General features: G+C 41.9%; 1 protein-coding gene across 2 annotated transcripts; it reads right to left on the bottom strand.

Moving 5' to 3' along the window:
- Positions 1 to 1078: 1078 nt before the first annotated feature.
- On the bottom strand, positions 1079 to 26454 carry LOC127439808 (selenocysteine insertion sequence-binding protein 2-like). 2 transcript variants are annotated; one of them, XM_051696023.1, is made up of 18 exons: positions 26311 to 26454; positions 25550 to 25640; positions 23601 to 23799; positions 23445 to 23508; positions 21177 to 21394; positions 20964 to 21045; positions 20372 to 20487; positions 20126 to 20263; positions 19837 to 19872; positions 19597 to 19707; positions 19262 to 19385; positions 18958 to 19121; positions 14321 to 14471; positions 13994 to 14165; positions 13665 to 13885; positions 10081 to 10235; positions 9476 to 9629; positions 1079 to 2217 (listed from the first exon to the last, which is right to left on the bottom strand). In XM_051696023.1, exons 2-18 carry the CDS (start codon positions 25567 to 25569, stop codon positions 2099 to 2101), a joined length of 2244 nt encoding a protein of 747 aa, XP_051551983.1. In that variant the 5' UTR covers positions 25570 to 25640; positions 26311 to 26454; the 3' UTR covers positions 1079 to 2098. The 2 variants fall into 2 exon arrangements, with proteins under 2 accessions (XP_051551983.1, XP_051551984.1); XM_051696024.1 differs by having other exon boundaries at positions 19262 to 19382.
- Between the last annotated feature and the right edge of the window lie 138 nt (positions 26455 to 26592).

Here is a 26592-nt window from a genome sequence, read left to right as displayed (position 1 = left end):
TCAAGCATTGACTGAACACTACGCGAGGACAAACATTTGCTTCAGTATGGAATAAAATGGAAGTAGTTGGAGTTTTTAGCCCTTCAAATCAAGCTTTTTTTTTTCCAATTTGAAATTGGAATGCAAGCCATATGTTTTTTGTTTGTTCCCTTTGCCACTTGTGGTAAATATCTACGCATTTTGTTTGTGATGTGACAGTGTAATGCTAAATAAATTATAATATTAAGTTAATAATGAGTTGTGTAAGAAATTTTAGTTCAGAGAGCATGGGGTTTATAACTTGCGTTCCTTGCATTCTTGCACCAGTGGTGGAATGTACTGTATATTGCAGTCTTTATTCACTTTTGGTCAAAGTCCAGAGACACTAGCCAACATGATTTTATTCTTGACCATAATATTTCAATAAATACAAGTTTTGCTATGATTTATGAGGGTCTTTTTGGTCAAGCTTCAAGAAAAATCTCATCTTTAAATAGTTGTGTTAAATTGCATTTCTTAGTTTTAAAATTTCATACTTTGAATTAGTTCACTCAAAAATAAAAATTCTGACATCATTTATTCACCCTCATGTCATTCCAAACCTGCATGACTTTCTTTCATGTGTGGAACACAAATTGAGTTAGTTATAGAATGTCAGTAAAATGAAAGTGAATGGTGAACACTGTCTCTGGTCCTCCCCATCCACATTCATTGTATGTAAAATAAAAGCAGCTTGGACATTCTGCCAAATATCTCCCTTTGTATTCCATGCAACAAAGTCATACGGGTTTGGAGTGACATGAGGGTGAGTAAGTGATGACAGAATTTTCATTTTGGGCAAACCATCCCTCTAAGTAATACTTTTATGATAAGAGTAACCAAATCAGTTAACATTCTTTTCACATTCTCAAACACGTTTAGGCACAAGTTTGTAGCCTTAGTCAAATTTTTGTGGTGAGAATTCAATTTAATTTTCACCTCTTTTTCTGATTTGAACTTCTTAACGAATAACAGTGTTCCAAGGATGGGTACATTATGCATAAAAAGACACACTAGTTTATTGCAAAGAATTTATTGCAAAATAAATGGGACCAGAAACAAAGATGTTTCTGGTCCCAAAGTCAACATTCCTTACATAGCAGCAAAGCAGAAAATGCATATGTGAAATGATTCCTTTATTTATCCAGTACTATAAAGTGAAGTTGTGAATTGTCAGCTCTATGCTACATGTATACGTACCACTGACCAGCGGAGTACTACACAATTGCATAATGTACACATTTTCTACTGTATTAACTGCAGTCAACAGCACCAAGACATAAACCTTGATAAATGTTACACTGATAGAAATTTAAAGAGAACCATGACAAGGACTCTGGAAACTACAGAGATTCAGTATTAAAGGATTAGCTAGTGTTGAGGAATTCTCACATGGAAAGATCAGCCAAAGGTAGGTTAAAAATTAAAACTGTGGACTAGAAATGAAGTTTAATAAGTTCTGAGAGGGAGTGGTATTCCCACAAACAATTCATGGTCATTACAATCATTCATTTATTAGCCTTCATTATTAATTAAATAGTGCCCTGCTGATTTCAATGAGGAGAGTTTGAATGAACTTCATTGGCTACAACACAGTGGTCATGATTAGTAAAGTTGTGCATTCAAGTCCGGAAAGAAAATACATTTGATTTACAAATGTAAACATTTAAATAACTGTAGTGGTTCAGATTGTTTCAAGGATCAATATCAAACTATTACACTTATTTGAATAGAAAGAGTGATTGTAGATATTTGCAAAAATATTCACCATTCAGACAGCAAAACAAACTAAGTATGTGATATCTCTAAGAAAATATTGTTAGTCAAGGGCTGTTCTCTATTTTCAGCTATATTGCCTCTTGGTTTATTACATTTTAATTTTCAATATAATCGTCTAGACTTAATCATAGGCACATTTGGTACTTCAAGCTATTCCTCTACAATGGAATTTTTCGTTATCTCACAAGGTCCGTGTGCAAGAGTCTCACACGGTGGTTGGAAACAGTGCATTCTGTTTCTGTGTCACAGACGCATGACCTCAACGCAGAAACATTTTGTCTCACTCGTCCATGTACCTCCATCAACTTCCTTCGTGGTCATTCAGCAGCTGATCTGAATTGATGGAGACAGATGAAAACTTCTCAAAGTTTAGGAAGGGGTGGTTGTAATCTTTCTCCAGCATTCTCTTCCAGATTTTTACTGTGAGAACACAAACAGAGACAATAAATGAGTGGCTAGCTTTGTAAAGCTGGTTTTTCAAAATACTTGGAGTGAGAATGCTATGAAAATATTTCTGCTCTAAATGTCACCCAAAGAAGATGACTATGATATAATTTAGTCACGGCAATATAAAGGAGTCAGGTTTATTAATCGGTCAATATACAGAATGTCCATTTTGTGATTATCAGTATCATCTGATATTCGTGCACACTTTGCAAATTAAATCTGAAGTGTGTAATTTCTGTGCCAACTAGAGTAACCAAATTAAACTTGAAAAAATCACTGTTTTCAATCAGATTCCATTGGTTGCACAAACACATAGTCCCGCCTCCAATTCACCCCATTCGTCGAGCCAAAGTTGCTGTGTTGTGCAGAATGGACCTATAAATAGCTTACTTATAGTTGACTGCATATTAAGATGGGATACGAGCAGTGTTGGGTGTAACGTGTATTAAATTACTTTTTACTTGAAAAAATGAAGGGATTACTCTTAATTGTTCAGTAATTTAATTAATTACAGTTATTTATTATGTAATTGCATTACAAAGTAACAAGTTACTATAATTAAATTACCATTTCCTTGAAAAAGTGAAGAGATTACTCTTCATTATTTAGTCATTCAATTAGTTACTTATGATGTACTTGTGTCACATACTGTATAGAATTTCAACAATTCTTCATAAAACAATACTGAATTGAAAATCGACATTTAACGTCTAATGATAACATTTGTTTTCTAATTCAATGGCGGCCCTTTAAATGCATTGGCAATATGCCTGTGCACGTGAGCTTGTGCCACTATGTTGAGAAATCGCTCAAGTGAAAAGATGTTGGAAGATACGTGTTTTACTAAATGAAAATATCCCCATTACGAGTTTATGACAAAAGCAGATATGACAAATGAAGATCCGAAGCACAAGTATCTACTAAAGCATTTGACACGGCAACATAGATATACACTTTTGAGAGATTGCAGGGGCTGTTCACACCAAACGTGTTTTTGCACACGTCTGCACTGTGTTTGAATTGTTTTCTGAAGTTATCACACATTAGAAGGATGTCTTTGACTGCTGCAGCGCATCTTGCTGTTTCTTTCGAGTCTCGCGCTGGGCTGACAAACTTTAGACACCGTGTCGAGTTAAAAAGAGCTTCAATATTTAAAAATGCATCTCGAGACACCTGCGTTCTGTTTCATTTATTGCAGGTGCCACTAAGATTCGATGTTCTGAAGAAGTTCAGGTGTTATAGAGGACTTCATGTGACTGTTGCACCTTTACACATGATTCCATCCCAAATAAAGTTTTAGCACGCTTAGCCAATATTTTTTCCCTTCTGCTCTGGTTCACTGTGAGGTGCTGTGCCGCTTGTTAAAACTGTTTACTGTTAATATACTGTTACGAATGTTGCCTACGATGCTTACATGAAATACAGCCTTTTGCTACAAATGTACTTGCTTTAAGAAGAAATTATATAAAGAGTGATCAATTTTGAGTTACAGATTTTATTAAACATTTAGGAACAGTTTAAGAACAAGTGGAAATACGTCACATGGTCTTACTGAGTCTTGTCGGAAGTATGTCATGTGGAGAAGTCCCATGGTAGGAACTACCCAAGAGGGGAGGAACTCTACAAACACAGTGACCGGGGGCAATGGACCCTCTGCACAAGGAAGACTCAGTTTACCGACAGGGAAACGATTTAGCGGCAGATATATCACATGGGGTCACCTATGGGGAACCAGCGCATGTGGAGCACCTACCCCCGTACAGGGCTTAGTTAGCACATGTACTGGGCCGGCAGCAAGTTTCTCTGCAAACTCGCCTGCCACAGGGCTAAGGAGGAAAGTTATCCATGGATCACAACTTGTGAACACGACTGGGAGTCAAAAGCGCACGTTTTCACCTCAGGGGAGGGGAAAGGCGCTATGCGCAAGCGGTACACCCAGCCAGCTGTCCCGGAACTCACCTACTCGTACCTGACATTATACGGGACGAGACCGGCTCAACTGGAGATTGTAGAACCTCGCAAAGGTATTGGGTGTTGCCCAGCCTGCTGCTCTGCAGATGTCTGCCAAAGAGGCGTCACTGGTCAGGGCCCAGGAGGCCGCCACACTCCTAGTAGAGTGGGCTCATAGCCCCACAGGAGGCGGCACGTCCTGAGCGTGATATGCCATCACAAAAGCAGACAAAGAACTGCTCAGAGCTTCTAAAGCTCTGCTTGCGATCCAAATAGATTTACATTTACATTTATTCATTTGGCAGATGCTTTTATCCAAAGCAACTTACAAGAGAGGAAAACATAAGCGAATCATCTTAGGAGACAGTGGTATAAAAAGTGCTGTATTACAAAGTATCACTAGCATCATAATAGTATTCAAAATAGAATAAAGTGCAACAGAAATTTTTTTTTGCGTATAGATGCGTAAAGCATGCACCGGACACAGCAACGCCAAGGCTGGGTCTGCCTCCTGCCGGGGGCAGCGCTTGCAGGTTCACCACCTGATCCCTAAACGGGGTCGTGGGAACCTTGGGCACATAGCCCGGTCGGGGTCTCAGGATCACGTGAGAGTAGCCCAGACCAAACTCCAGGCATGTTTCGCTGACAGAGAACACCTGCAGGTCCCCTACCCTCTTGATGGAAGTGAGCGCAGTCAGGAGGGCAGTCAAAGAGTTCAAAGAGAGTGCCTTAAGCTCAACTGACCCCAGGGGCTCGAAGGGAGCTCCCCGTAGACCCCGAAGGACTACAGAGAGGTCCCATGAGGGGATGAGGTACGGTCTGGAGGGATTCGACCTGCTAGCGCCTCTCAGGAACCTGATGATCAAGTCGTGCTTCCCCAAATACTTAACATCAACTGCATCGTGATGTGCCGAAACGACGGCTACATACACCTTCAAGGTGGAGGGGAACAGCCGCCCCACCAGCCTCTCCTGCAGGAAGGAAAGCACATCTCTGGGGGTCTTCTTGATGGGAAGAACACCACTTAGTAAACAGACATCACTTCAAGGCATACAGGCGCCTCATAGAGGGAGCCCTAGCCTGAGTGATCGTGTCTACCACCGCAGGTGGTAGGCCACTTAGGTCTTCCACGTCCCGTCCAAGGGCCAGATGTGGAGATTCCAGAGGCCAGATGGTGCCCCATCCCTGAGAAAGAAGATCCTTCCTCAGGGAAATTTGCCAGGGGGGGCTGTCGTGAGGAGCGTGAGGTCCGAGAACCACATCTGGGTGGGCCAGTAGGGTGCTACAAGGATGACCTGCTCCTCGTCTTCCCTGACCTTGCACAGGGTCTGTGCAAGTAGGCTCACTGGGGGAATCGCATATTTGCGTAGTCCCGGGGGACAGCTGTGTGCCAGCACGTCTATACCGAGGGGTGCCTCGGTCAGGGCGTACCAAAGCGGGCAGTGGGAGGATTCCCAGGAAGCAAACAGGTCTACCTGTGCTCGACCGAACTGACTCCAAATTAGCTGGACCACCTGGGGGTGGAGTCTCCACTCTCCCCTGAGCGTAACCTGTCATGACAGCGCGTCCGCTGCGGTGTTGAGGTCGCCCGGGATGTGAGTGGCTTGCAGCAACTTGAGGCGGGCGAGTTGTGACATGCAATGGGAGCGTAGGCCGCCTTGGTGGTTGATGTACGCTACCATTGCTGTGTTGTCCGTCCAGACCAACACATGCTTGCCCTGGATCAACGGCCGGAGTCTCCGTAGGGCGAGCAGTACTACCAACAACTCGAGGCAGTTGATGTGCCAACGCAGCCATGGGCCATTCCAAGAGCCAGCGGCTGCGTGCCCGTTGCATACGGCGCCCCAGCCCGTCTTGGAGACGTCCGTCGTAACCACAACTCGCCAGGAGACCTGCTCTAGGGGAACCCCTGCCTGTAGAAATGCTAGGTCGGTCCAAGGGCTGAAGAGGCGGCGACAGATTGGCGTGACGACCACGCGATGTGTCCCGCGGCGCCATGCCCATCTCGGGACTCGAGTCTGAATCCAGTGCTGAAGCGGTCTCATATGCATCAACCCAAGCGGTGTGGCCACCGCTTAGGATGCCATATGCCCAGGAGCCTCTGAAAAAGTTTCAGTGGAACTGCTGTCCTCTGTCTGAACGCCTTCAGCACCGTTCAGACAGTTCAGCACCGACTGTGAGTGCTCGTTTGTGAGGCGCGCCGACATCAAGACTAAGTCCAACTCCAAGCCGAGAAAAGAGATGCTCTGAACCGGAGAGATCTTGCTCTTTTCCCAGTTGACCCGAAGCCCCAGCCGGCTGAGGTGCGTGAGCACCAGGTCCCTGTGCGCACACAACACATCCCGAGAGTGAGCTAGGATTAGCCAGTCGTCGAGATAGTTGAGGATGCGGATGCCCACTTCCCTTAGCGGGGCAAGGGCTGCCTCTCCGACCTTCGTGAAGATGTGAGGGGACAAGGACAGGCCGAAGGGGAGGACCTTGTACTGGTATGCTCGGCCCTCGAAAGCAAACCGCAAGAAGGGTCTGTGTCGAGGTAAAACCGAGACGTGGAAGTATGCGTCCTTCGGGTCTACCGGCGCGAACCAATCTTGATGCCGGACGCTCACTAGAATGCGTTTTTGCATCCGCATCTTGAACGGGAGTCTATGCAAAGCCCGGTTCAGTACTCACGGGTCCAAAATTGGCCACAACCCACCGCCTTTCTTCGGTACGATGAAGTAGGGTCTGTAAAACCCCTTCTGTAAAACCCCGGAGGGACAGGCTCTATCGCACCCTTTCGTAGAAGGGTAGCAATCTCCGCACGCAAGGTAGCAGCGTTCTCGCCCTCAACCGAGGAGAAGCGGACGCTGCTGAACCTGGGCGGGCGCCTGGCAAACTGAATCTGTGGCATCTGCTTCCTGCGGGTGGCTCCACGCCGGGGCCGGGCTACAGGGTGGGCTGCAGCGGAGCCGGTGTTGTAATGGCAGGAGGACGCCCTTGGCGACGAGCAGACGAGGTGCGAGGTCTTGAACTGCGCCGATGCAAGATGTGCTGAATAGCCTCCATCTGCTGTTTCACCACCGAGAACTGGCTGACCTGGGAGACAGAGGCGTCAAGGAACCGTACCTTGTCAGCTTCCCACATCTTGACCAAGTTGAGCCATAGGTGGCACTCCTGGACCACCAGGGTGGACAATCGCCTGCCCGAGAGTCTGCGCTGTGACCTTCGTCACCCGGAGAGCAAGGTCGGTCACCGAGCACAGCTCCTGCATCAATCTTGGGTCAGAACTACCCTTGTGCAGTTGTCTTAGCGCCTTGGCTTGGTGTATTTGCAGGAAGAGCCATGGCGTGCAGGGCAGAGGCGGCCTGTCCAGTGGCACCGCAGGCCTTAGTCGCCAGAGATGACGTAACCCTACAGGCGCTGGACGGGGGTCTCAGGCGGCCCCGCCAGGTGGCGGCGTTTTGCGGGCACAGGTGCACCGCAACCACCTTATCCACCTGGGGAATCGCCAAGTACCCCCTGGCAGCCCCACCATCGAGGGTAGTGAGAGCGGAGGAGCTCAGAGACCGGGTCCGGGCAGTGAAAGGTGCCCGCCACGACCTCGTGGGCTCCTCATGCACCTCCGGGAAGAAAGGGACCGGGGTGGGGCATGGCCGTGAGCGGCGCTCCGGGCCCAGGAACCAATCATCAGGCTGCGAGGGTTTGGGGGGGGGGTGGAGGTTTCCACTCCAGCCTGACACACGCAGCCGCCCGGGCAAGCATGGCTGCCAGCTGCACGTCAGGCTGAGACTGGGTGACCACACCCGAAGGTGGGAGCCCAGTCGAGTCCTCAGCGTCAGACTGGACAGCCCGCTCTCCGATGCTGCAATCGAGAGCTCATCCACTTCGCGAGTGCCGAAACGAGATCGCGAACTCGCCCTGAGACGAGCCGGTGGTCTCATCCCAGCGGAGCAAACAAGCATACTGGGGAATGGGAGGTCTGTGGGAAGTTACCCAGCAGAGTGGCTCCCATTGGGGTCCCCAAATCGCCCCCAGTGGTAACCGACACGGCCTCAAACCCATAGGTAGAAGGACCGAGGCGGGGAGCCGCTGGGGTGGTCTTTCCCTCTAACGAAGGAAAAACCGTGACCACAACGTTGCCATGGTCCCGCTCTTGCAGTGAGAACATGAGCCGTCCACGAACGCCGTCTCCGCGTGGGCAGCGCCCATGCACGTAAGACCGCGATCGTGGCCATCGAAAGCGGAGAGGTAACGACCGCAACCAGGAAATACACACAAACATTAATGCCACTCTTTCAGAAAGGAAAATATACTCTTTCAGTAGGAGGAATATACTCTTTTAGCTGCTGAAGCGCCCAGGGGCGTTCTCTGCACTTCACCAGTGCAAGAGGGGGAGAAGCCGCTGTAATGCGCCGTAAATCCTACAGCTTTTCGAGGTGAATGGATCAGCAGCTGAACACAACTGCTCGGCTCCGAAGAGAAAATCTGAATGAGTGGTTGCAAGCCAGCTCCTTTTATACCCGTATGTCCGGGGTAGTGGCATGCAAATTTCACTCGCCAATTCCCATTGGCCTTTTTTCAAAATCAGAGGTGTTTGGGGCTCCCAAGAGTGACCCCTAGTGTCACTACATCGACACAACGTCGAGTGAGTAACAGATAGGGAACAAAATAATTCCCTTCTGTCTTATACATTTATTCCTACCTATAAGCAAAGGAAATATGTTACATTTTTACCCATTAACTAGGGATGTGCATGGGTAATTGATTTGAATAATCGAGTACTCGTTCAGCTTTAAATATTCGACTAGTAAAAATACTAAAAATTTGCAATTTGATTTTCCTTTGTGCCATTGCCTGCCAAACTGTTCTCTCACCTAAATCTAGCCATTACAACTGCAGCTGTTGATGCATGACATTTGAGGAATAGTTCACCCAAAAAGAAAATTCTAATGATTAAAAATGATTGTATCGCTTCAGAAGACTTGGAATGTATGTTTCTAAGTGTCATTTTTGTACATATTTTGAATCTATTGTAGATGGTGTTGTTTATGCATAGTGCTCAGTTTTTAATAGGAAAGACAGGTTTAAAAGTTGAACTTAGATTCTAAATTTCAAGTAATCAATTGTTTTTTATTGTGTTAGAGTACTTGACTAAAAAATTAATCGAAATGCCCTGCCCTACCATTAAGAGACTAGTTTAATGGAATAGTTAAATAAGAGGATAATGAAAATGCAATATTTCAGGCAATAACGTGAAATTGTGAGGTCTTCAATTAGTAAAGAATGAGTGAGTTAGACGTACTGTACTCTGGCTCTTCAGGTTCAGAAGGTTCCACTGGTGGCTTCACTTCCTGTACTTCCTCCTGCTCCTGTGATGCTTCCTCGAGATTTGCAATCATCACCTCATAGGCCTTCCTCGCCTCGGCCGATAACTCAATCATTTTGTGATAGTGGTCCTGTGGCCATTAAATAATCACATGCACAAACATGAACTGGAAGGCAGTATAACTGATTTAAAGGAATGTTCTGGGTTCAATACAGGTTAAGCTCAATTGACAGCATTTGTGGTATAATGCTGATTACCACAAAAAATAAATACAATTTCACTTCCATTGTAAGTGCCTCACTGTAACCCAGATTTTTGCTTTTTTAAAGAAAAGGAGGGACGTGTCGAAATAAATTTTTGTGGTAATCAATATTAAGCAACAAATGCTGTCGATTGAGCTTAACATGTATTGAACACAGAATATTCCTTTAATTGGTCAATTTATCATGTCTCCTTTTAAAATAATGCTACACAAGTTTGAATGGACTTTGATTCCTTATATGTGTCCGAGTTCAACTTTTTCCTTTCAATGATGCCAAAATATTTCAAACGACCTAAAACAAGAAACTTTAGGGACTTACCTGAGCGCCATCATAGTTAAAGATGCCCACCAAGCTGACAGGGACGGCTTTATTAACACAGCGGCCCAGTGCCTTTCTCGACAAGGCAAAAACGAATGGAATGCCTTGATCACGGCATGTTTCAATGACAGTGTGAAGAGCCTCGTCTAGACCACCTGCATAATACAAGAGATCATAGATCAGCTCTACAATACACTGTTCTGTAGGTGCTAAAGACTTCTCATATTTCTCATGGACTATAACTAAACTGAAGAAAAAAAAAAAACACCATTTCCACTGAAGTAAGTGTTAAAGAGGTCATATTATGCATTTTTGGTAACAATTAATAATAAGGTTGTATTTGTTAACTTCAATTACTTTACTTAACAGGAACTAACAATGAACAATACTTTTACAGCACTTATTAACCTTGGTTAATGGTTATTTCAACATATACCAATACAGTTTTAAAATTAAAAGTTGCATATATCAGTATTAGTAAATGCATTTTGAACTAACATGAACGAACTGTAAAATTAATGAACAATTGTATTTTCAAAATCAAAATGAATAAATTCTGTAATTGGTAATTCATGATACTGAATGCATTTACTTACGTTAAAAAGTAGAACCTTATTTTCAACCATTAACCATTTTTTATTATTTAATTCCTCTCCCCATATCCACTTATGTTAGTAATGTTTTTATGTCAAAAACTCTATAATTTATATTTATATTATGTTTGTCCCTTTTATAATAAAAAGGGCTGTTTTTGCTCCTTTAAAAGTCCTCTTTCTATCCTCTTTCCACATGAAATAAGAAACAGTGCTTTGCTATGTGTGCACTCAAATCCTACCTGGGTCCAATATATTTTTTTTAACTGCCCTGTCCTTCAATAACAGCTTCTTTTTGAAGCCTATATAACATTGTGAGAGGTTCAAAATACAATTTGTGCTGAAATGTGCAGCTCAAACTGTTAAGACCCGACTGAAATTATCAATGACCTTGTTAAAAATAAACATTTACAGTTGAAGTCTGAAGTTTACATACACCTTAGCCAAATACATTTAAACTCAGTTTTTCACAATTTCTGATATTTAATCATAGAAAACATTCCCTGTATTAGGTCAGTTAGGGTCATTACTTTATTTTAAGAATGTGAAATGTCACAATAATAGTAGAGAGAATTATTTATTTCCGCTTTTATTTCTTTCATCACATCCCCAGTGGGTCAGAAGTTTACATACACTGTTAGTATTTGGTAGCATTGCCTTTAAATTGTTTAACTTGGGTCAAACGTTTTGGATAGCCTTCCACAAGCTTCTCACAATAAGTTGCTGGAATTTTGGACCATTCCTCCAGACAGAACTGGTGTAATGGAGTCAGGTTTGTAGGCATCCTTGCTCGCACATGCTTTTTCAGTTCTGCCCACAAATTTTCTATTGGATTGAGGTCAGGGCTTTGTGATGGCCACTCCAATACCTTCATTTTGCCACAACTTTGGAGGTATGCTTGGTGCCATTGTCCATTTGGAAGACCCATTTGCGACCAAGCTTTAACTTCCTGGCTGATGTCTTGAGATGTTGCTTCAATATATCCACATAATTTTCCTTCCTCATGATGCCGTCTATTTTGTGAAGTACACCAGTCCCTCCTGCAGCAAAGCACCCCCACAACATGATGCTGCCACCTCCATGCTTCATGTTTGGGATGGTGTTCTTTGGCCTGCAAGCCTCACCCTTTTTCCTCCAAACATAACGATGGTCATTATGGCCAAACAGTTCAATATTTATTTCATCAGACCAGAGGACATTTCTCCAAAAAGTAAAATCTTTGTCCCCATGTGCACTTACAAACTGTAGTTTGGCTTTTTTATGGCAGTTTTGAAGCAGTGACTTCTTTCTTGCTGAGCAGCTTTCAGGTTATGTTGATATAGGATTTGTTTTACTGTGGATATAGATACTTGTCTACCTGTTTCCTCCAGCACCTTCACAAGGTCCTTTGCTGTTGTTCTAGGATTGATCTGCACTTTGAGGTCTTGGCTGATTTCTTTTGATTTTCCCATGATGAGTTTGAAGGTAGGCCTTAAAATGCATCCACAGGTACACCTCCAATTGACTCCAATAAGCCTATCAGAAGCTAATTGCCTAAAGGTTTGACATAATTTTCTGGAATTTTCCAAGCTGCTTAAAGTCACAGTTAACTTAGTGTATGTAAACTTCTGACCCACTGGAATTGTGATATAGTCAATTAAAAGTAAAACAATCTGTCTGTAAACATTGTTGGAAAAATTACTCGTGTCATGCACAAAGTAGATGTCTTAAACGACTTGCCAAATCTATAATTTGCTAATATTAAATCTGTGGAGTGGTTAAAAAATGAGTTTTAATGACTTCAACCTAAGAGTATGACACTTCTGACTTCAACTGTAGTTGTTTCCTAACATTGGGATACTTTGGAAGTATATGAAGAGCAGCAAGTGCTACACACAGTTAGGAACAGCACAGGGTTTGGTGAACTTTCTACACTTTTTACTTTCAGCAGTTGTTCTGGCATTTAGGAACAACGAGTTAAGTTGGCCAAGTAGTTGATTTCTCAGTAGGTGTCATTGATGTGTAAATGTTGCAGTCATAGGTTAATGTTAGGGTTTCGGACAATGGAAATCCAACTCGGTTTCAATAAATTGTCTTTTTGGACTGTAAAGGAAGTTCTGAGTCTGAAAGTTACAGTACGTTTTCATTGTAAATCACACTCTTATCTTAAAAGGTCAAGGAAAATTAGATTTCTGATAAGCCCTTTAAATGTCAATAAATGTTTAGTATCACAGATTTTACTGAAAAGCCACAATAACCATTGCAACTTGGGATAGTACACCCAAAAATAAAAATTCTCTCATGATTTACTCACCCTCCCAACATCGCAGATGTGTATGACAGAACGGAAATTAAGATTTTTAAAGAATATTTCAGCTCTGTAGGTCCATATAATGCAAGTGAATGGGTGCCAACATTTTGAAGCTACAAAATTCACATAAAAGGAGCATAAAAGTAATTCCTATGACTCCAGTAGTTAAATCCATGTGTTCAGACACGATATGATAGTTGTGGGTGAGAAACAGGTAAATATTTAAGTAATTGTTTATAATAGATTCTCCTCCCTGCCCAGTAGGGGGCGATATGCACGAAGATTGTGAATCACCAAAAAGAGAAGAAGAAGAGTGTGAAAGTGAAAGCAAAGTGGAGATTGACTGTGCAGGGTGGACAATTTATAGTAAAAAAAATACTTAAATATTTACCTGTTTCTCACCCACACCTATCATATCATGGCTGAACACATGGATTTGACCATCGGAGTTGTCTGGAGTACTTTTATGCTGCCCTTATGTAGACTTTGGAGATTCAACATTTTGACACCCATTCATTTGCATTCAATGGACCTACAGAGCTGAAATATTCTTCTAAAAATCTTCGTTTGTGTTCAGCAGAAGAAAGAAAGTCATTCAGATCTGGGATGGCATGAGGGTAAGTAAATTATAAAAGAATTTTCATTTTTGGGTGAACTATCCCTTTAATGTAGCAAATCTAATGTAAATCTTATAAATTTACCTTTGGACTGTATCCGTTCACAGTTGGGTGAGATGACAACGCACTTGACCTTCTTGAGTTTGAGGTGTTTCAGCACCTCTCTGAGGCCCATGACAAGCCGCCGCTTCATCCTGGCCTTCATGGGGTCTTTCTGATAGAGACGATCCTGAAACCTCACCAGCTCCTTCAGTAAGCCGCTCACACATTCATCTACATCTTTGCTAAGCACCTGGTTGCAGTAGCTGGAGAATAAATGGGAGAAATATATACAGTTTTAGAGAATTTCACAAAAAAATCTGTCATTCATTTATAAAAAAAATAAAACAAAAACAGCTATCTGATTTTCTTACTCTCTGAACTTCCTGCTGTGGATTTTGGGAAGACTAGGATTGGAACTGGGATTCCATGTTTTTAGTGTTGCGTTTTCTGCCATGCTGTTTTCCAACGTGTCATTAGATGGTGAAGCAGGCTGGTCACTCTCTGACTCTTCAGTACCAACAACTTCAGGGTTGTCATCTATATCTAATGATAATGATTATGACCATTCTCATTCAAACCTTACAAACACACTGATGGGACCAAGAAGCTTAACACCAGAGCATCTCTGATTCTAAGCAACCCCATCAATTGTGTAGAACGATCATTATCACACCATAAATGGATGTTGTGTTTAATACCTGCGAGAACATTTTGATCCTGGTCAGTTAGGCTTGTTTCAGAGGAGTTTTCACTAGTTTCCTTTTCACAAGCTTCGGTAGCCACTCTGGCTGGGTCTCTCTCCTCTAGCAAGCGGTTTTTTTTTCTCTCTTCTCTTTCCCGCAAAATGACCTAAATGATAAAATTGCACAAGTTGTAAATGCTGGTCAAAAACTGAGATTTGTCTGTACATTCGAGTTTAAAGGTGAAGTGTGTAATTTTAATGCCACTAGCGGAATTGCAAAACTGTTCTCAAACAGGTTTTCAACACTCACTGTCTGCCATTGCCAAACAGGTACACCATTGGTTGAGCCAATAGGCCCTTTACCACTGCAGGTACTAAAGCCCATTTTAGGTACTTTTCGCCGTTTTGCACCTGAGGAACTATAGTTCCTCGAAGCCGTTTTAGGGGACATTTTTAGCTCCTACTCCGGGGTAGGTGCTTTTGGGGCGTATCCACCTTATTTTTCAGCAAAACTAGGGTGCCGCCATTATCGACCTTCAATGTGGACCACTTCTGGTATCAGCCACTTCCAGCTATTGCTGCTTTATATTACAGGCTGGCAATATATGTCGTCATATTATAACATTAATTATGATTTTCATAAACTCATTGGTTTTGAACGCATATAGTTTTACCGTATATCGCATTTTGCCATCATTTTATCACACTGTTGCACAGGCAGAATGAATGAGAGATCAGGCACTGACAGGACAGTCCTCCACAAATTTTACACAACCAGCAGACAGAGGAAAGATGCTGGGAAAATGCTGCTTTAACTTTCTTTGCACCAAAACTGCACCTTGTTTCATCTTGGCAAATTAATAAATGCACTTTACTCTCCGTTCTTGTCAGAGAGCATTCTCTCTTTCTTAGCAGTGTATAGTAAACTGCCACGCATATTATGCATTCAGCATGGCTTATGAAACATCGCCTTTGGAAATAAACAAATAAAGGCATCATCGGAGGTTATGCAGGTACATATAAATGGAGTTTTACATGGAGAAAAGAAACACTGCATCATCACGATCTCGGTAAAGTAAGAAACAGATTTTATTACCATCTCTTCAATACAACAACACAGCAACAAGTGAATGATTTACTTACTCTTACTATAAATGCTGACATTAGAAATTATCAGACATTAGGCCATCATTCTGCTGTACATCCTGTGGTTGTGTGATAGTTTTAAACTTATATCACTAAATTCTGGTATTATTATCCTTCTAATTATTTACATTGCAGTCAATAACAGCGGAACGTTTACACATTCGCCAGAAATGCAGCCGCTGCTTACTTCCACGATGCACAATATGGTAGATAAGGACTGTGGGAGGTACTGTAACCTGTGATTGGTCAAAAACCTATGACACACAAAATACTGAGAAACCCGAGGAGTCGGCAGCAGCCATTTGTAAATAAACTAGCTGCTAGCATGCTACTCAGAGGATTGTGCTAATTTTACAATTCCCTTAACAGAAATAAAATAAAACCAACAAAGTATCCAAAGAGGATCACCCATTTCACATATGTGTGTGACTTCATCGGGAGACATGCTTTGACTTTTCATCGCATCTATACTGTGTGACTATACAGAAATTAAAGTGATTTCTGGATTACTACATCAACTTTTTCCAGGTACAGATATAAATAATCAGATGTTTATCGAGAGTGGGTAATTGAAATTTATTGTACACTAAACCGTCATTAAATCTAGTTTACATGAGGGAAGCATTGCGTGCCTGTACTGCATGGTTAACTTGCATCAAGACGTCTTTTTTAAGTCAATGAGTGAGTATTTCAGTGCAGTAATTTATGTTGAGTCATAAAAGACTTTATTGTAAAAGATTGTGCTGATAAATAAACTCAGCAAAAAAAGAAACCCCTTTTTCACGACACTGTATTTTAAAGATAATTTTGTAAAAATCCAAATAACTTTACAGATCTTTATTGTAAAGGGTTTAAACAATGTTTTCCATGCTTGTTCAATGAACCATAAAAAATTTATGAACATGCACCTGTGGAACAGTCATTAAGACACTAACAGCTTACAGACGGCAGGCAATTTAGGTCACAGTTATAAAAACTTAGGACACTAAAGAGACCTTTCTACTAACTCTGAAAAACATCAAAAGAAAGATGCCCAGGGTCCCTGCTTATCTGCGTGAACATGCCTTAGGCATGCTGCATGGAGGCATGAGGACTGCAGATGGGGCCAAGGCAATAAATTGCAATGTCTGTACTGCGAGACGCCCAAGATAGTGCTACAGGAAGACAGGAAGGACTGCTGATCGTCCTCGCAGTGGCAGACCACGTGTAACAACACCTGCACAGGATCGGTACATCTGAATAACACACCTGCGGGACAGGTACAGGATGGCAACAACAACTGCCCGAGTTACACCAGGAATGCACAATCCCTCCATCAGTGCTCAGACTGTCCGCAATAGGCTGAGAGAGGCTGGACTGAGGGCTTGTAGGCCTGTTGTAAGGCAGGTCCTTACCAGACATCACCGGCAACAATGTCGCCTATGGGCACAAACCCACCTTCGCTGAATCAGACAGGACTGGCAAAAAGTGCTCTTCACTGATGAGTCACGGTTTTGTCTCACCAGGGGTGATGGTCAGACTTGTGTTTATCGTCGAAGGAATGAGCGTTACACTGAGGCCTGTACTCTGGAGCAGGATTGATTTGGAGGTGGAGGGTCCGTCATGGTCTGGGGCAGTGTGTCACAGCATCATCGGACTGAGCTTGTTGTCATTGCAGGCAATCTCAATGCTGTGCGTTACAGGGAAGACATCCTCCTCCCTCATGTGGTACCCTTCCTGCAGGCTCATCCTGACATGACCCTCCAGCATGACAATGCCCCCAGCCATACTGCTCATTCTGTGCGTGATTTCCTGCAAGACAGGAATGTCAGTGTTCTGCCATGGCCAGCGAAGAGCCTGGATCTTAATCCCATTGAGCACGTCTGGGACCTGTTGGATCGGAGGGTGAGGGCTAGGGCCATTCCCCCCAGAAATGTCCAGGAACTTGCAAGTGCCTTGGTGGAAGAGTGGGGTACCATCTCACAGCAAGAACTGGCAAACCTGGTGCAGTCCATGAGGAGATGCACTGCAGTACTTAATGCAACTGGTGGCCACACCAGATACTGACTGTTACTTTTGAATCTGACCCCTACCACCCCACCCCCATAATTTTTTGCTGAGTTTAGGTTTATAGTGCATTTTCAACATATTGTCCGCTGAATTCAGCGTGTGCTGTGTGGTTAAACAGCGTCTCCAATGCCTCGTCTCTCCTCTCACTCTGGCTTCAGGGACACCAACTGCATGCACAGCTCGCATGTCCACTGTAAACTGTAACCTGAAGACACAGGCTGTGTCCGAAAACTGAAAAATACTGCCTTCGGAGACAGTCTAATGAGGTAGGATGAAATAAGGTGCTTTTTAAACTGTTCAGAGACCAGTTTTATTAAAGGGTTAGTTCACCCAAAAATGAACATTCTCTTATCATTTACTCACCCTCATGCCATCCCAGATGTTTATGACTTTCTTTCTTCTGCAGAAGACAAACGAAAATTTTTAGAAGAATATCTCAGCTCTGTAGGTCCTCACAATGTAAGTGAATGGGTGCCAACATTTTGAAGCTCAAAAATCCACATAAGGGCAACATAAAAGTATTCCAGATGACTCTGGTGGTTAAATCTATATCTTCTGAAGCAATATGATAGGTCTGGGTGAGAAAAAGATCAATATTTATGTCCTTTTTCCTTCACTTTCACTTTCTACTTCTGTTTTTGGTGATTCACATTCTTCGTGCATATCGCCCCCTACTGGGCAGGGAGGAGAATTTATGATAAAACATTACTTCAATATTTATCTGTTTCTCACCCACACCTATCATATCACTTCTGAACACATGGATTTAATCACTGGAGTCGTATGGATTACTTTTATGCTCCCTTTATGTGTATTTTGGACCTTCAGAATTCTGGCACCCATTCACTTGCATTGTGAGAACCTACAGATCTGAAATATTCTTCAAAAAATCCTCATTTGTGTTCTGCAGAAGATAGAAAGTCATACACATCTGTGATGCCAGGAGGGTGAGTAAATCATGAGAGAATTTTCATTACTGGGTCAACTATCCCTTTAAGAGTTCCATTCAACCAAAAACATTGTCGGTTAAACCTTTAACTGATTAGGCAGCTGCCTACGTTTTCTGATGCAGCTCTGATAAGTTAGTGTAAAACAGCCCCAACAAAAAAGTAGCTGCGATCCCTGCGTCCTCCACTGATGTTCTTGCTTTTGAATTGCTCATGCAAACAACGTCACAAGAAAAATGGTCAATAATAGATGACGTCACTAAGGGGATTACTTTTGTGAGTGTGACTGCAAGAGGGGAAAAGTCTCCATGGGTGTCCCGTTCTACTTAAGAGTTCTCATCTAGAATGTTAATAAAGGAAATATACCAGGCCTGTAGGTGGGAAAGGGCCTAATGTTACTACATTGGACCCAGTCGAACAAGCAGATTGCAGTTCTGTTTGATGACGCTAGTGGTGCAGAAATTACACACAGCACATTTAAGTGCACATTTTATGCATGCACTGAACTCACTCTTTTGAGAGGTGTTGGTTTCTTTGCCTTAGGAACTTCTCGTTGCTTTCCCTTTTTCACTAAAGGACAGGTGGAGTCAAGTGGGTTGTGAGGTGCCTTCTCTTGCTGCCAAGGCTTCTTCTGAACTGAAAGTTCTTTGTGGACTACAGGTAGAGCTCCACCAACTAAGAAACCAAAATATTATTTGTAAATCACATGCAATACATATTATATTGTGTCATGCAAAGACTTTAAATGAATTAGAACACTATTAATCTATTTGAAAGGTCCAAAGCAAGTTATATTTTATTATACAGCCAAATACCTGATAGTATTACTGGTCGCTGGTCTTGTTTCGATTTATGAGACTGTTGCTTCTGTTCAAGAACTGTCAGCATGTTTCCAAGGTCAAGCTGTACGGGAACTTTTGACTTCTTCTGACTAGTCTGCTGAGATAAAATGGAATAAGAATCAATGTCTCACTGTTTTCAGAAAAGCCAGTTTAACTCATTTTAACTAATGGCCCATTTTACATTGTATGGTCTGTATGGTCTTCTCAAGCTCAATTAGATCTAATATTAGACCCTCCAGACTTTTACAAGTACAGGATTTATTAGATTATTTGTTAGGGTTTAAGCAATGCACAAACAAAACACACACCTGTGTTTTCTTAGTGTCACTTGAGGCAGAAGTGGATGTAGTGGATTTGTATTTTATCTCCGAATTTAGAGAAAATCCTTCTTTCTGAGCTCCAAAATGTCCTTTGTGCTCCTGAATCAATACAATTACAGATGGTACAATGCAAATAATGAACAGGTGCACATTTCAGTCATTGGTATTCAAAGGTTTTCCATAAAGTGCTGGTATCAGAATGTGCTCTTGCTCAAAGAATGAACTCACAAATGCAAGCGACAGGTCTGGAAACTCCTCTTTATCCTACAAACACAACTTAGTCATTCACAATTACACTTTTGCCAATTTAATTTAACTAGAGAATGCCAGAAAGTGAGGAAAAGAAGGAAACATATAACAAAATATTTCAATAAGCAAATAAAAAGTTTCAATCTCAAAATGGTGAATACAGTACATTTGTGTAACAATTTCCAAAAGAAAACAACTTCAACATGAAACTTAAATCTCATTCTTAGAAAATACCATTTCAGACGTGACATAAATAAACAGATTTCACCTCAAACTTTGGAGGTTCCTGCTGTACGAGATGTTCCTCTGGTGTCTGCTCCTTTGTGTCTTCAGCTTTGGATTTCTTCTTTTTCTTTCTTCTCTTCTTCTCTGTTTTCGGTTCTGCTGGTTGTGCCGATAAATCCTCCTTAATACAGTAAAACATGTTAGAACTTTAACCTTTAGTTGCATAATATATTGCCTCTATGTAGTACAGTATAGACTCAACATGCCAATAGGCAATGCACAATTGAACCTGAGAGGATGCGCTGGGTTTGGGAATTTTCTGGATGACTTTGGGAGGCTGAGAGGCAATATTTGCCCAGGACGGTGCAGGAGATCCAATGGGATTGGCTATTGCACTATCCGGATCTAAATAAGATTGCATTTCAAACAGAATGGTGCATTTCATTTATTTCACAATGAATTTCTAAGATGGAAATCCAATTAAAGAATTATTAATAATAACATTAAGGTCAACAATATATAAAAAATTACAGTATTTAATTCTTCATATACATTGCTGTTCTTAGTATGAAAAAAATGTGTCTTCATAATCTTTCATCAAAATGCAAAAACTTGCTTTGCCTCTGCAGCGACTTTCCATTTTGGCTGACATCACCAAGCCCTTTTATTTTTCAACCCCTCCCCTGCAAATATCCATCACCTTCTCGACACTATCTTTTATGATCCGATGATTCCTAGAGATCAAATGAAGTCCCACCCTACATTTTTTCCACATTGAATATACTGTTTCACTCAGAAATATGTCACATGATGGAAGTAAAATGGGTTGTGAATGGCATTTCATGTTGACATATTCTGAAGCAAATCAGCACAATCTTTACCTTCTGTGACAGCTGACAGAAGGTCACTCTTTCCACTCGATGGCAGTTGCTGAGCCGACTTGGTTCTTCGCTTTGATACATTCTAATTTTAATAAAATAAACAACAACTGCCAAATTTCAGTGAGCCAGCAAAGCCAGGAGGTTTTAGTTAACAGTGTGTGCTTGAACAAAACTATGTGTTCTTTGTCCCAAACTACCATGCATGAAAGTTACCTTACAGATGACTGCTGGTGAACTCTGTCGCTCTGCTGGCATGACTGCACCAGCAACTGTTGATGGTTCCTGGTGCCAAGAGTTTGCTGTGGGGTTGTTGAGTGTGATGTCACCCAATTCTGGGAAATCAGCAAGTTTCATTTCAAATGTGCTACTACATGTAAATGCTGATTTTGCTCTGTCGGCAGGGTTTGGGGTAGGTTTGGTCCCTCTATAACCTGGATAGAGACGTGAATCATCCATTTAAAGGGACAGTTCACCCAAAAAATGAAAATTCTGTCACCACTTGCTCGCTCTCATGTTGCTCTAAAGGCGAAAAGAGTTGGAACACAAAAGGAGATGGTAGACTGAATGCCAGCTCAGTCACCATTCACTTTCAATGTACAGTATGGGAAAAAGATGCAATGAAAGTGAATGGTGAGGGTCATTATCAAAATATGGTGACAAACATTTCCAGTGACTTATCATTCATGAAAAAGATTTCAAACAGTCATGAAACCCCATTTAAAAGACATCTTTCTATATCCTGACATTTTAATAAATAATAAAGTATGAAATGGTTTGTGTGACAAGGAGGGCGTGGCCGGGTCGTGATGGAGCACAGCCGGCGCTGAATCAGCTGATCAGTGGGAGAGCGTAATAAGCTGTCCGCCAGCAGAGGAGCGATTGAGGACCAGGCGACAGCACATCCGGGAGCCGGCGAGCAATTTCTCTCTCTCTCTCTTTGTGTGTCTCTGCTTGCCCTTTCCCTCTCCCCACGCCTCCCCTCGTCTCTCCCCCCAGGTTCACAGGAGGCAGGGTGGAACACCGGCTGACAGAACGGCCGGAAGGGCAGCGTCTCCCTCCCAGGTGGAGCACGGCCAGCGCTGAATCAGCTGATCAGCGGGAGAGCGATATAAGGGGCAGCCGGAGATGCCGGTTCGAGAGAGAGAAGTTTATGTTTACTTTTCAGCTGGTTCTCGCCTCCTCCTTGCCCGTCCTTTAACTGTTACAGTTTGACTATAATGTTTTACACATTTTCTTAATGAAAAACCTTTTTGAATTTGTCAATTGCCTGAAAAAACCCTTGTCCTCTTCAACTGGTACACCACTTCTATGACATTTACAGATATTAATGTGTTTATTTTTACTAATTTTGTTTTCTCAGGTCTAGCATTAGTGAAAGGCTTTAAAAGTGTGAAAAAAGCTAAATATAATAAGTATTTATATAACACAAAACACAAAAAGTTGTGGAAAAGAACATCCCAGGTCAAAATGCAGAGGAAGAAGAGGCTGCTCAAATGTGCATATAAAGATTTTCCCACTATGTTGAAAAAGTTAATAATTTACATTTTAGGGGCCTGGGTTGCTCAGTGGTAAAAGACTCTGGCTACCACCCCTGGAGTTCACTAGTTCGAATTCCAGGGCGTGCTGAGTGACTCCAGCCAGGTCTCCTAAGTAACCAAATTGGCCCGGTTGCTAGGGAGGGTAGAGTCACATGGGGTAACCTCCTCGTGGTCGCTACAATGTGGTTCGTTCTCGGTGGGGCGCATGGTGAGTTAAGCGCGGATGCCGTGAAGCGTGAAGCCTTCACACGCGCTATGTCTCCATGGCAACACGCTCAACAAGCCACGTGATAAGATGCGCGGGTTGATGGTCTCAGACGCGGAGGCAATTGGGATTCATCCTCCGCCACCCGGATTGAGGCGAATAACTACGCAACCACGAGGACTTAAAGCGCACTGGGAATTGGGCATTCCAAATTGGGTGAAAAAAATAAAATAAATAAATAATTATAATAATTTACATTTTGACTGTAATTTTTTTCACATGGTTCATTTAAATGGCATTGGTGTTACATTGTTTATATTCATGTCAAAGATTTTAATTGGAAGAAAAAAAATATTTAATGGTATGATTTATTGATTTTAGTGGTGTGTGATTTGTGAAAAGAGAATTTGTCACTGGTGTTATCTTCACTGGTGTTACAACCCTTGCTTCATTCATGAAACAAAATTAAATTATAAAATAAAGAACAACTATCAAGTTGTTCTTTATGAATAAAAATTATGTCAAGATGTTAAGAAATGTTTACCCTCAGCCTTTATGGGCAAAAACTGAATTGAACTGAAAAAATTTGTAAAGTAAAAAGTTTTTGTGAATGGCCCGTGACTGAGGCTGTCAGTCCTTAACATTTTATCTAACAACATGAGGGTGAGTAAATTATGACATATTTTTCATTTTGGGTGAACTATCCCTTTAAAATGAATCCTTAAAAGAAATGGTTACCTCTTCCGTCTGTTGACCTTCTGCTGATTCTTTTGTCCTGGGGGGAAGGCTCAGCTCTTTTATCCTGCAAGATTACAAAAGCTTTACTACGTTTTCAAATGTGCAACAAAATACACATATACAATTAAGCTGTCAGAATGTCCAGCCTTGTTTTACCTTTCCAGTTTGCTTGTTTGAGCTGTCTTGTAGTTCACTATGATGAGTTTTGAGATCAGCACTCTTGTAGGTGACCTGAGAGCTGCTGTTGTTGCTGTGTTTTCTTGGTGTCGTGCCATACTGATGGTCTGCTGATCTTTGCCTTCTCTTAAACCAGTCTTCACATGAGGACTGGCCTGTTTGATCCATAATTAAAGACCTAAAGTGCAGAAGAAAAAATTAGAAAGATGAAACCCCAGATTCAGTTTTGGGAGATGTCCATATATATATATATATATACACAGTACTGTGCAAAAGTTTTAGGCACTTTTTTCATAGTGAGGATTTATTCAAAAATAACGCCATAAATAGTTTTCATTTATCACTTAATGTCATACGAAGTCCAGTAAACATAAAAAAAAGATAAATCAATATTCGGTGTGACCACCTTTGCCTTCAAAACAGCACCAATTCTCCTAGGTACCCCTGGACACAGTTTTTCTTTTTGTTGTCAGATAGGATGCTCCAAGCTTTTTGGAAAATTTGCTTCTGTCTCTTTATGTAATCTCAGACAGACACGATATTCAGTGGGGGTCTCTGTGGGGCCATGATATCTGTTGCAGAGTGCCCTGTTCTTCTATTCTAATCTTTTCTATTTGCAAAATTAATGTTTGGGAGTCTAACATTTATATTTCCTATTGACACACTAAAGCTGAAGATATAAATAACCATCTTAAGACAAATGCTTTTGTGAAACATCTTATGTGCCTAAGACTTTTGCACAGTACTCTGTGTGTGTGTGTGTGTGTGTGTGTGTGTGTGTGTGTGTGTGTGTGTGTGTAATATATTACACACACACACACACACACACACCGATCAGCCATAACATTAAACCACTTGCCTAATATTGAGTAGGTCCCCCTCCTGCGGCCAAAACAGCACATCTCATAATAGTACTCCGAGATATTATTCTTCTCACCACAATTGTACAGAGCGGTAATCTGAGTTACCGTAGACTTTGTCAGTTCGAACCAGTCTGGCCATTCTCTGTTGACCCCTCTCATCAATAAGGCATTTCCATCCACAGAACTGCCACTCACTGGATGTTTTTTGTTTTTGGCACCATTCTGAGTAAATTCTAGAGACTGTTGTGTGTGAAAATCCCAGGAGATCAGCAGTTACAGAAATACTCAAACCAGCCCATCTGGGACCAACAATCATCCATGCAATTATCTAATCAGCCAATCGTGTGGCAGCAGTGCATAAAATCATGCATATATGGGTCAGGAGCTTCAGTTAATGTTCACATCAACCATCAGAATGGGGAAAAAATGTGATCTCAGTGATTTGGACCTCGGCATGACTGTTGGTGCCAGATGGGCTGATTTGAGTATTTCTGTAACTGCTGATCTCCTGGGATTTTCACACACTACAGTCTCTAGAATTTACTCAGAATGGTGCCAAAACCAAAAAACATCCAGTGAGTGGCAGTTCTGTGGACGGAAATGCCTTGTTGATGAGAGAGGTCAACAGAGAATGGCCAGACTAGTTCGAACTGACAAAGTCTACGGTAACTCAGATAACCGCTCTGTACAATTGTGGTGAGAAGAATATCATCTCTGAATGCTATTCTGAGATGCGGGTTGGTGCAGTTTTGGCGGCACGAAGGAGACCTACACAATATTAGGCAGGTGGTTTTAATGCTGTGACTGATCGGTGTGTGTGTGTGTGTGTATACAGTGTATATATATATATATATATATATATAAAAAATAGTTTTCAATAACTTTAACAAATATTATTATCTTTCACAATGTTAAACAGTTCATTGATGTAACTTTCTTTGAAAAACCTTGACCGTTACCAATTTAAAACTAAAAAGTTTATCATATTTCTTTCTCTGTCACCAGTCACTGGCTGTACCTAGCATATTTAAGTGAGATACGACATACATAGTCAGGTGAATTTACCTTGTTGAATTATCTTCCATTTTTGTCTATCTGTAGAAGGTTATTCATGAAACAACTTCAGTGGATCCAAAACAGCAGCAGTCGTCGACATCTGTGAGCACAGAAACAGGTTCAAGGAACACACTGGTCACGAGACAACGTGTAATGCACTTCAATTAAAACGAGTAACTAATCAAGCACCACCGTGTATGGTCCCCAAACCAGTGTTTATATGAACGAAGCAGAATTCATGTCCATGAGGTCGCAGTAAAAGATTAAAGATCACACCGTTCAACAGATAGTAAACAACAATCTTATGTCATAAAGCACTCAATCAAAGTCGCTTTCAGGGCCAGACAGTTTCCAAACATGGTTTCCTATTTGTAAGACATTGACGACCGTTATTAAGCTGTTTTAACAATTGAACAGGCGATAAATACTCGTGTATGCGGTTTTTTAAAGACTGCTGTCGTAATGTAATTTAGAGTGGATAGGTTAGCAGTCAGCTAGACAGTAAACATCATGCAAACTTCTTCATGTCACACTTAAACGCATCGGCTTCAACCCTACATGCCGAATAACATTAGAGAGGGTAAGCGGGTCGCGTATAGCTTTCAGCAGCTCTTCTGTGCCAGGTCAACCAGCTGAGACATATGGGATTTCTCGATGGCTCTTCAGTTCAGATAGACACCTGAGCCCGTGTAAATAAACGTCATGATGAACGGATAGTTATACGTGCTACATACATGCGAATATGGATGCATATCAAGATTTGATCTTACCTTTCCGAACTCCATTTTAAAAACGCGTACTCCATTTGACTCGTGTGAAACTAGCAGGCCAAATAATTAGAGATTAGGCTCAAAGTTGACAACAACGTCTGTCAGTGCGGGGACTCTTATTTTGAAATGTGGACTGATAACACACGACTCTATTCAGCCACTTAAAGGTGCACCCAGTACTCTTTTTTTCTTCCCCCACATTAAAAACTTTTACTCTTAAAGAATTGAATAGTAATTTTGAAATATGTGTTTAAAACCATGACCACATAGATAAAGACTCCA

This window comes from Myxocyprinus asiaticus, chromosome 4, assembly GCF_019703515.2.
Source record: "Myxocyprinus asiaticus isolate MX2 ecotype Aquarium Trade chromosome 4, UBuf_Myxa_2, whole genome shotgun sequence".
Lineage (NCBI taxonomy): Eukaryota > Metazoa > Chordata > Actinopteri > Cypriniformes > Catostomidae > Myxocyprinus > Myxocyprinus asiaticus.
This window is presented reverse-complemented; position numbering and strand designations above follow the sequence as displayed.